Source organism: Drosophila takahashii, chromosome 3L (assembly GCF_030179915.1).
Source record: "Drosophila takahashii strain IR98-3 E-12201 chromosome 3L, DtakHiC1v2, whole genome shotgun sequence".
NCBI lineage: Eukaryota > Metazoa > Arthropoda > Insecta > Diptera > Drosophilidae > Drosophila > Drosophila takahashii.
Window position 1 is genome coordinate 21,965,190 of NC_091680.1, and position 12,137 is coordinate 21,977,326.

At 36.0% G+C, this 12,137-nt stretch overlaps 1 protein-coding gene across 7 annotated transcripts in view; it reads left to right on the forward strand.

Moving 5' to 3' along the window:
* AstC-R1 (Allatostatin C receptor 1) overlaps positions 1-1,497 on the forward strand; it is a 204,849-nt gene extending 203,352 nt beyond the window's left edge. For all 7 annotated transcript variants that reach the window (XM_070214540.1, XM_070214542.1, XM_070214541.1 and 4 more), the window contains one exon: positions 8-1,497. In XM_070214540.1, coding sequence (XP_070070641.1) covers positions 8-517 — 510 coding nt within the window. In that variant the 3' untranslated portion in view covers positions 518-1,497. The remainder of the gene's footprint in view (positions 1-7) is intronic.
* The last annotated feature ends 10,640 nt before the right edge of the window (positions 1,498-12,137 follow it).

A 12,137-nucleotide genomic window follows, 5' to 3' on the forward strand; every position in this document is an offset into this window, starting at 1 on the left:
CTCATAGGTGGCCTTGATTCACTCGAATCCCGCCCAGAGGGACCTGTCCCGGCTGGAGATACTCATCTTTCTGCTTTTGGGCGCCCTGGTTTACTCAAATTCGGCAGTGAATCCCATACTCTACGCGTTTCTGAGTGAGAACTTCCGGAAAAGCTTCTTCAAGGCCTTCACCTGCATGAATAAGCAGGATATTAACGCTCAGCTGCAGGTGGAACCCAGTGTTTTCACCAAGCAGGGCAGCAGAAAGAGGGGTGGTTCCAAGCGCCGGCAGTCCACCAATCCACAGATGCCTCCCCTGCTGCCATTAAATGCTGGCAACAACAATTCATCGACCACCACATCCTCGACCACGACGGCGGAAAAAACCGGAACCACAGGGACGCAGAAATCCTGTAATTCCAATGGCAAAGTGACGGCTCCGCCGGAGAATTTGATTATTTGTTTGAGCGAACAGCAGGAGGCCTTTTGCACCACCGCCAGGAGGGGATCCGGTGCAGTGCAGCAAACCGATTTGTAACCCAGTTTTAGCAAGAATTTACTTTAAATAAATACAAGATGAAAAACATTTAAATATGTTGTAATACGAAGTATAAAAAGCATTTAAATGAATTTGTAATCCCTTTCTACCGCAAACATTATAATGAAATTGAGACTAAGCAGTATTAATGTGTGTCTAAATAATTGGAATATATTTATTAGCATAAGAATTGGAATTGAGGGAAGATTCTAATAGAATCCTTAACCGCACAACGATATATTAGCAATATATAAAAGTTGAGGGGATTGAAAAGGGATATTAAACAAAGGACAACAAAACAAATAAAATTAAAGTGGCAGAAATATTTATTTTCAAGGCAATATTCCAAGAAAGGGATTTAATAATAGTTCATATGAAGGTAATTACCCGCACAAGTATTTGTATATTTTACTGCCAACATAACATCTATCATTAGGTAAACTTTCACCATCGATCCTATACTGAATGTATAGCAGATAATACTTAAGAACTTTGAATCTATTCTCGTTTTAGAAACTTATCTTTAATAAATAAATGGTTGCTTCTGCAGTATATTTAATAATTATCCAAATAAGTAATTACACTGATTTATGCAATTAAAAGGGAATAAGACGGGATTGCGTAAAATAAGCAGCTTAGCCAGAAGTAAGTCAGTCAGCCAAGAAACTCGTAAAATGTCAAATAAAAAACTTTTTACGATTCCACCCTGCGGACGACGAAACCAGATGAGTCAATGCCACTATAAAAGTCTGCGGGTGTCGGAGGCTGAGTTTTAATTGAAAAAGTAAGAAAGCAACCTAGAATTTCGACATTTTAATATAAACATTTCTTTGTTTTAATTGTGTATATATGCAACGAAATTTTTAATATATGACTGGGTAAATATTGATGATAATATGCTTGGGTAAGAATAATTATAAATAATAAAAATATGTTTGTTTGACAAACAGTATCTCATGGAATGAGCTGAATATTATAAAAATTAGAATAAGAATTTAAATTACTTAAAGTGAATCTGCTTGAAAAAGTGTCAATAAAGCAATGTTTGTAAGAAATGTCTGTTTTGTTACTTGGAGCACTTTTTGGTCTAAGGGTTATTTATAGGATTGGTTACGGATTAAATGGATATATCGACGCAGTTTCTATTAACCAAGGCTGTGACATTCAACTTTAAATTTAACAAGAGAAACGCAATGCTCGAGTACCTCGACTATTAGATACCTGTTAGTCAGCTAAAGGAAGTGCAAAAGACTACTTGAATTCCATTATTTGCTCATAACTTTTTGATGAATGCTTCGATTTGAATAATTTCTTCTACATTTCGATAGGTATTATTAATGACATCGATAGAATCCAGATAACAAGTACATAAGTAAATTAAACATATTTTTATCGGGCTATCTGTTTGATCCTTTAGTTCAATTGAATGCAATTCAATGTTGAAATGCTACAAAACTTGACAACTTCGTTTCTCACCATTCATTTGTCTGTGAACAAATCTAAGACTTTTGTGAGAGCCTCGGGTGTATTTTTTCGTGCTGCTGCTGTTGTTGATTTATTTGGATACGATTGAACTGAAGTCGAGTTAAGAGCTTTTAAGCCAGCGCACTTTGGAGAACAACCTGCCAATATATTGTATTCTGGTTGCTGCACCGGCATTAAATCAAGTTTAGGAACTTGGCTTTCTGCCACTTTCCCGGCTTGCCTTTCCCCCATTGATTTATGCGTTTCAGCGCGCCAGCATAAAGAGTTGGGTTCGGAATGGATTCTCAAACATCCCAACGCTCACCTGCAAACTGCAGACGAAAGGTGAAAAGTGAGGAGTGAAAATGTTAACTCAAATATGGGAAAGCAATTCATTGAAAGGAAAAAATAAATAAATGCCAAGAACGTTTGAGCTTTGAGCTGTTTGCTGGGGGATTTGCGTAAGCCAAGAGATGGGGTAAAAGAAACGGAAGCTTAGCAACTTTTTCGAGTGCAAATTTGTGAGAATTTTCCGTGTTTGGTTTGGTTGGTTTATTTTACTTTCCTCCTGGCATCTGTATCATTATTACTCTTGACGTCTCAGAGCTTCGCTTCTTCTGGCCTTTGAATCCCCGATTCTCAACTGAGGATTTCCACAATAAGTTGTGTAACTTAAAGTATAATTCCTTTGATTTGTGAGGTGAAATGTGGCGAATTGCACGGTGATGGAATTCGGTTTTAATTAGTTGATTAGTTTGTGTGTTTCAAGCCCATCACAATTCTGCGGTTGCACCTGCAGTGCAATTGAATTAGAACTGTGGATATTGCGGTTTGCAGGTAACTCTTTGATTGAAGCGGTGTTCGCCATTGTTATCGGTTTCCCACAAATCGATTTTACCAGGTAAAACCATCTGGACATCTGCTCAGATGTCAATGTCAGGGGCAGCTAAAAGGCCCTCCGAAAAGTCCAGACAACTGCGTTTCAAAGCAGAGGTTGAAGAACCAAAGGAACCATCATTGTCATCAGCGTTAACAACGGGGATTGTTGGTCAAAACGATTGGAACTCCGCTATGGCTTGCAATCTGAAACGTGAGCTGTTAAAAGTCTCAGTTAACAGCACTGAAGAAAACAAAAATATTAGTAATTAATAACAAAAATTTTGTTAAGAAAAATTATAAATAAGAAAAATACTTTTATTAAAATATTCTAAATAAAACCTTTTTTATCTTCAGGTGTCTTTAGCACACTTACTCTTGTTAAAAAAGACTTGAAAATAAGAGGAATGTATTTTAAGAAATATTCTCAATATTACAACGCATTTTTTCTTAGTGTAATGCCGCAGTACCCAGCGAAAAGCTCTCGCAAAATACAAAACGTGACCCAGAAAAAGAGGAGTAAGAGCCCTTCTCGCAGGATCTGTTGCGTTTTCGGCTGGAGGAAGCTTTGTCTGGCCAGCTGGCGGCTTCCGGTCGCCGAATGCAACGCCAACTGGGAACTGGGAATCGCCCACATTGGGATCCACTTTGGCCCCTCACCTCCGGTTCGTGTGTCTGGCACTTACCATTTCATTATTGCCGAGATTGGATTACGCCGTAAATGCATTTCGCTGTTGTCGTCGAAGCTGGCCGTATACAGCCATATCCTTAAGGTCCTCGCCTGGCCAAATGGTTCTCTTGAGGGCAAATGGTAAACGCCTTAAAACCATAGTGCAATCGATGGTATGGCCTAAATTGAAGACCCCACATCCCGCCCAAGGTACTTAGCTTAGCTTGTTATTAAGTAGTGAGGACGCATACGTATTTCGTAAGCTACAATAATCGGCTTTCTCCTCTAATTACCATGTAAGGACACAGTGAAGGATTTGAAATTAGTTGAGGACTGCCAAAGGAGAAGACAAAGATTATAAATTCCTGCCAATTAAATCTGGACCATATTTAGTTTGCTTAATATAAACATAACCGATTTAGATTTATTATCGAATTAAACATTTGTATTTATTATATCTTAAAATTTATTTCATTTTTATACACATGTTGTTTTTTTTTATTTGACTTTTTTTATTTTTAAACTTTTTCTAGAAGTTTTTACTTGTTTCTTTGATTTATGTCAAATTTATTCAGATTCTGGCCAACTACCATAAAACAAATTCAGATTGCACCTGGGCTAAACTTCTACGATAAATCCCAATTGTGTAGTTACTAGTCGCTGCTCAATGTTTTCAACATGCAACAATTGTTATTGAAAAATTTTGCTGCCCTGTGCAACTTTTTCCGATCTAAAGTGATAAAAAAGACTTACGAAACTTGGCCCAAACAAAACCACATCATTAATGACTACTACAAATGCAAAAGGTTTCCACAGTTTCATTTAATATCGACTATGGCAGATAAAAAAAGGAAAACTTTAAACCTTTAACATTTTTAGCCCACTCTTCTCCCCATATTAAAAAAATGCGGTTTTTCTATGAATTGTTAATGCGATTTTTTGGCATGTTGCCTTTTGGCTGCCTGTATTGGCAAAAAATTTTAAAATATTTTTATTTGAACCATAAAATAGGTAACAAAAAAAAACGCAAATCAATTGTAAAAGTTTAAAAGTTGATAGAATTTAGAAATACACTTTTTTTTAAACTAAAAAAAAAGAATGGAAGCTGCAATTAATTTGTTACGGAAATATATTTTAAATGAATGTCATGTTTTTCAATGTGTATCCACTTAGTTGAAATGACTAGAAATATATTTTAATGGATATTTGATATAGGCTAAAATGTTTTGAGATAGGTATACATGCGCGGATCCATGGGGGGTGATGTGGGTGACAAATGAAAAAAATGTTGGTACTCAATAAATATGCAACAAAAAATTATTGTGATATTACCCCCTCAACAAAATCCTATATCCGCCACTGTAGATATGTATGGATATTTTGTTTAATATTTGTTCATTGCCAACTCGGTAAGGGTATAAAAAGAAAGGAAATGAAAACGGAATCAAGAGATTCCGGGCCTCAAACGGAAATGTATTGTGTCAGTCAGTCAAGTTATGACTCCGCTGTCCAGCGAAATGCAAATTTCAATTTAACTTGGTTGCAAAGACGTTGGCCAACAACTTTCGGATGCTCCGGAGAGTCTAGGGTCGTGCGGTTCCCATTTTCCGTGCAATTACAGGACGATGCCAGGACCAAAAACCAAGGAGACGGCGAGTAACGAAAACTTGTGTAATTGATATGTGTGGTGGCAACTTTCTAATAGAGCTCCTGACTCTCGACTTTGGTCCGTCCTGTTGGACAGTGCCGAAAAGTTTGCGGTCTCCGGAAAATTGGGGTCGCCATGCTACACACGTGGCTCAAGATTGAAGAGTGAAGTTCGACACAATTTGCCCACTAGATTGTAATTGGTTTTGCGGTGGATGCCATGCCTGCAGATGAAATCCGAAGGATAAACGCAGCACGAGCTGGCAATTACGAAAATTCAATTTGAAGCAACTAATCGGTTATTCGAGAAATGCTGATAGCATGAAAATTTTTATGAAATTAGTTTTACTTCTTGTTATTATTTTACAAATTTATTTTTTCAAGAAACTTTCGGTTTTTTATTAGTTTTGTGTTTGTAATAGGAACGTGTAGTAATAATAAATATTTGGCCTTTTATTTTTTCCATTTTTAAAAAACATTTTTGTGATAATGACCTCTGGTTTTTAACTATTAAAAAATAAACTTTAATAATTTTTGACCGTAGCTTTTAACGATCTTATATTATACCACTTTGTCCCCAAAAAGTCAAACTTTCTTAACTCGAATTTCTGTACAACTCGATTTAAATAATAAATATAATAGTAAAAATTTTCAAGGATAGATTTTTAAAAAAATGTTTACCTATGACTGACAAGAAATTTTAATTCTCTTTACACACTCAAAAATAATGGTATAATATAAAGGTAATCTGCAATATTGAAAATTTTTATAGAATAGTTAAGTCTTAAAGATTCTGTTAAAAATAAATTTGTTGAATTTTAAAGTAATTTTAAATACACAATCTACAAAAGTTTGAATAATTTTAAAAAAAGTTTTTCTCTTTCCTTAAAAGATTTTTCTTTACGACTTTAAATAATTTGTTTTTATTATTTCGAGGACGTCAATGAACATTTGTTTGCCAACTCATAATTGCTTAGACATCGTTTTCAATGACAACAGACCGCCTGTGACCTTTGACACGAGAATGCTCCTGGCATCTCCTCCTGCTGCGGATCCCTTCACCCCCGCTCCACCTTTAATCAACCGCCATAATTTTGTATGACATTCCCTCGCATGGAAAATGCACACTCTACGCCGTCACACAGGTCCCCCGAAACATTTAAATGCCATTTCAATTACGCGCTCTATCCCAACAGTACCGACGCTCCCCAAAAAACCCCTTTACCTCTTAACCCTCTATTATTCGCGGGGCCAAAAGCTTCCGCTTCGTTAGTGCAACGTTTACGCACAAATTAACACGCTGGCAACTGGAACTTTTTGCCATCCAGGGCGACTGCGAAACACAAACGACAAAGGGCTGCAAAACACACAGACCGACTGAAGAGCGCTTGGATAAAAACAAAAAACATAATTTCAATTTTAATGAGCAACAGCAGGGAAATTATTCGGAAAAATTGCGTAACATAAAAATGAATTTCTATTATTTCTTGGAATCCAGCAGAAGCAGCAGACATTCCCCGGTGAATGGATTTCCACATCACGTTGCATATGTGCCAGAGCCACTGGAATGCATTTGCATTAAAAGCCGGAGTCCTGAGTGCATCCTGATGCCAGCGGAATAAGAAATAACGAGAATATATACGGGAAAAGCCAGGAGGAGTTGGACTGGTGGGTCTGGTTAGAGGCCTCCATAAATACACCCATATTTCAGCATTCATAATTTTCTATTTACCACTCGGTTATGCCGAGAGGCTTATTGGCATTTGTGCCTTTCCTTTTATGGACGATGCAATCTCCCCCATTTTCATTTCGAGCTAACTGTATTACGTAACCGCACATTTCAGGTATTGAAAAACTAAATACCCGCTATGACTTGGTAGTACTCTTAAACTCACATTAAATAATGAAAAAACCCAAATTAGTATACAAATTGTTATTTTTCTTATTTAGCTTTAAGAAACTTATTTTCAGTTTTTTATATTATTAAAGTTAAACATCAGTTTTGTAGTCCTTCAATAATTACGAGGATTTGAAAAAATAAAATGACCAATGACCGTTAAAAAATAAATCACAACACCTAACAATTTAATTTTCACTTTATCTTGAGCACCAAAATTAGTTTCTAAAATTTTATAAACCCACCCAAATTTATTAGAACATTTTGATAGATTCGTCAAAATTAAATTCTTTTGCAATCAATCTTCCCTAAATTGCCTCTTGTTGCTCCACCTCAATAAATTCAGGAAGTTCAAAAATTTCATAATCAAAATTTTTCTACCCTAGAACGGCACGGATACACCCGCGGTTCCGCTTTCTCCTCTCCTGCATGCAACTCCCCAAAGCTTTTTGGCTTAAAATGTTAATTGGACGCTGAAATGTTAAATTAGTAAAAAGCAAAGCGGGACAGAAAAGAGGGGAGCTGGAAAAAATGCCAGAAAAATGTAAGCCCCAGCCCACCCACAGCAGTTATGAAAAATGTCAGTTGGATGGCGCCCAACGACGGGCAGAGGGAGAATTCGGGGGCAGACAACTTCCGGAACAGTAGGACTGAAGAGGCTCCCTCAACTCCCATTTTATTATGCATAAATTATGAAATTACGCAGAAAATAAATAAAAGTGAACAGCCATCCAGTTTAATGCCGTGTTGGCAGACTCGCTCTTTGTCTAGGCCGAAGTTCCATGAGCAAACGACAGGCAGTGATGACAACTTTGCTAGATATGCCTTTAAATTTTTTGAAAAATTAAAGTTAAAATTAATTTAGGTTGTAAAAAAAATTCATGACTATTTAGCTTTTAAAATTTATAAGCCAAAAATTAAAAAAAAATAATAAACGGCAGTAAGTATTAAATTATTTCTAAATAAGATAACTAAAAGGTTATCCTTTTTTTAAGTATTGTGAATTTGGCATCACTACCCAAAGGAATCTCCTTTGACGGGGCCAAAGGAAAGAATTATTAAGCCATTTACGTGCCTTTGTTTTAATTTGCTGCATTTTGCAATTTTAACTGTGATTTTGAGTGATGGCTGCGTGGGGAGTAAATCTTGATTCTAGGTGAGGGCGACGTCATATCTGGGCAGGTGGTTTAAGCACCTGTCAGCCGTGCGCTAGTTACGAGGGCTGCCGACTGGTCGAAAGTCATCAAGTGGCTTTCGGCAGAATTAAACGGGCCATGTCCAGGGGAAACATAATTGATTGCGGATACGGAATGTTTGCAGAAATTACATTGCGGTGCGGTTGACTAATGAAAGGGTGTGCGTGGCAGTCAAGGGTTAAAGCAGTCATAAAATGGGTTAGCTTAAACTGTGGAATCATTAACGACGGATAATCTAGAATATAAATCGTTAAGAAAATAAAAATAATTACCTTTAAAATAATTAGAAAATATCAAGTATTATGTTCGGGCCTAATTAAACCCTAAATCAATTCGGATGATTTAAAAATTTTTTTTTATGGATTTGAAAACCCTATTAATTTGTTTACCATATTTAACAGCTAATTCTTTAAACACTAACTTAGAAAAATCAAATTAAATGTCAATGTATTATCGCTGAATTTAATTTATGTTTGGATTTAATTTTTGCACTTTGTTATAGCACATGATGTAAATTTTGCAACTTTACTACCGTGGAGGTGTATTAAAAGGTGCCAATGGCAGCGAATACCAAAGACAGCATCATTAATGAAAATTAAATTCAAACAATTTCGATTTGATTTCACCATCAACTGTCCAGCTGCTGAACGTGCGAATCGTAAATGAATTTTACGACTGATCGAATTTTCCAATTTAATGGGAGAATAAAATATACAAAAAAAAGAACGAAAAGGACGAGAGTTGTATTAATGAAAAAGGCAGCGCAGGTAAAATTGGAAGCCGAGTCTTAGAAGGATTAAAGATTTATTAAGAAATGCATTTGGCTGAAAGCTCCCAGAAAAGCAAGTCGGAAACCGGATGAAGGAGCTACGACGCTCAAACAGTTAAGCAAATGAAAAGCAACTCAAGATAAAGTAATCAATGAGTTTTTTATGCGAAAAATTCAAACGAGCAGCTAAACTGATTTACAATGAGCTACAAAATGATGATGAAGACAAGAACGACGGAGGGAAGAACTGAGACAAGATGTTCAAGGTGACTGAAAATTAATGATTAAATTTAGCTGGAATACTAGAATAAAGAAAGAAGATGTTGAGTATGCATCAAAAATGTTTCCAACAAAAATGTATGGAAATTTCAAAGAGATATTTAAAGTCGGGCCTGGCAAAGAAACAAGCTTTTTTTCCTGATAATTTAATAATTTTTTTTTTAAAAGGAATGCTAATCTTGGAATCTTTGCTAAAATGTATGTATCGGGGATTTGCATGAAAATAACAATCTACAAAATAATTAAACACCCAGCCGCAAGTGCAGACAGCTTTATCAGCTGAGCAACAAACATTAAACAATAAAAACACTCGGGCAGATGGTCAGCAACTCATACGAAATGCATTTCAATTAAATGCAATAAATTAAATATAAATCCAGCACAGACCTAACCAGATCTAACCATATGCCGCAGTCGCTGCCCAAGTAACATGACCCCCAAAAATGTTGCATAATTAATTAGCAAAGCATGTGGCGAGAGAACAAGGCCAACACTAGAATTCATTTCGTTTACAAGACTGCAAATTATGCAGAAAATAAGATGCGAACATAAGTTGTAAATAGTTTTTCAATACGAGGGTCGGTTATTCAATACCCTAAAAAATCAAAAATTTTGAAAGAATAATATAAATGGTATTTAAATGTAAGAATTTTGTAAGCAACTTACTTATTCTTTAAACAATTTAAAATTACAATCTTAAGGCGTACTTTTTAACAGTTCTGTTAAGACTAACAGAGTTCCAACAGCTTCTAGTATAAGACTTTATTGAATACTTTTGAAAATAAAAAAGTCTTATAAAATACGTTGAATGTTTGATAGTTGGAAATAATAGTAATATAAAAATAAATAAATATGTAAAAAATATATAGTAGTATAAAAATCAAAAGCAGTTAAATACTGTTTATAAATCTTTGGACCAGTGGTCCCTCTGAATTTTATAAAGTTTTCTGTCTCTGTACTTTTTTTAAAACTCCTTCCATTCCAGCACACCCATTATCACCCACCAAAAACCACCCACGCGATTTGCTTACAAAGCTCTCGAGCTAAAGAGTTCTGAACGGCAGTTCGCCTCCTTTGCCAGGCGAATGCGAACCCACAAGTGGTGTCTCATTGGGAGCCATCTAATGACATCCAGCAGCTGTCAAACAAGCATGATGACGACGAGTGACTCAATCTTTGACTGACAGCCAACTGAATTCTAAAGCATTTTAATTGCTGTCTCAACGGGCGATGCTGGCTCAGCTTTGGTGAATAGCCTCGGCTTTAGCTTTAGCTTTTCTCCCGATGCAGGCGGGATGAAAGGGCATAAATATGTTGACCTTGCACTCAGTCAGTTAGAAAGTGAAAGCGAAAGGGGCTGCCGGCTGAAAGGCGTGCGAATTTGCATAATTTGCATGCAGCGAGGAGGCGATGCAATTGCACTCAAACCAACCATGGAATTTAGTTGTTAGCAAAACTTGCTGACAAATTGTGGCCCAGTCGACACCTCAAATCCCAGATCCGCCCACAGTTTTAGCCCTATTCGGTTCTCCGTGCATTCCCCTGGCACTTTACCTCCGTCTGAGCGGCGTCTGTGCGGATTTCTGGCCAAAAGGACGAAGGAGGCCAAAAGGAGGACGACAATGTTGGCGACGACGACGCTGTTGACGACTTTTGCCATTGAGACAGCCAAAGTTTTTATGACAATTTTCATCAGAGCCAGACACTTGAAGAGCGCTCCATGCTTTTTGTTGGTAGTTGCACGAATATGGGAATTTTAGCATAAATTGCAACCAACTTACACATTTTCCATCCCTTTCCCTTGCTTTTGCCCATAGGCCCGGTTTGAATAAAGTGGAAAAGTTTTCACAAAAAAAACATGCTATGAAATTAAAATGGCGCAACTTAAAGTAGGTACTCTTAAATGCAGTTAAACGCAAGAATAATTACATTCACACTAAGTTTGTGGTGTTTTACGTGGAAAATGTAGTTTGAAATTCCATGAAATTAACCTTTGAAAATCTTGGAAATGTTTTACTGCACTAAATCTTAGAACTTACTTAGTTATGCATTCAAATCCCTGATTTCAAAATATGATTTCACCTAAAAGAGCAATTAATAGACTTACATGAAAGGTAGAGTTCAAGGAACAATTTACCAATTAAGGTTATTTATCAGTTGCGAAATTTCATAATAATCGAGCTACAGTAAATAATTGAATGAATTCGCTTTAAATAGTTAGCATTTTGTATCAATATCAATCAACCAATTAGCCATATATATTAGTTATTTAATGTGCTTTATTTTTAAATAACGATGAATAAAGAGAGAAAGATTGAAATTGAAACGTATAATAGATCAAATAAAAACACCTCTTAACGAGGTAAAAAACTAGTGACGATCGCACCTTCAACATACAAAAGTTCTGATATCAACATTTGTGACGAAAAATTATTACACTCGTCATTAAATAGACTTTCTAATATTTTTTCATTCGGCCCGCCCTAGCAAACTATTCCAACCTTTTTCCCTTCACAGGCATTTTCTATTGCAGCGTGCCGAATGAGAAAATATTAGAAAGTCTATTTAATGACGAGTGTAATAATTTTTCGTCACAAATGTTGATATCAGAACTTTTGTATGTTGAAGGTGCGATCGTCACTAGTTTTTTACCTCGTTAAGAGGTGTTTTTATTTGATATCAGAAGTTTTTGTTTGTTTACATTTGCTCTCATAGGAGCTAATATATACATACATTTAAATTTAAATTGGTCAATCATAATTTGTAAGCCATTGTATTTAAACAAATTAAGTTAAAAAGGCGTTTAAGTATTTCAAAATACC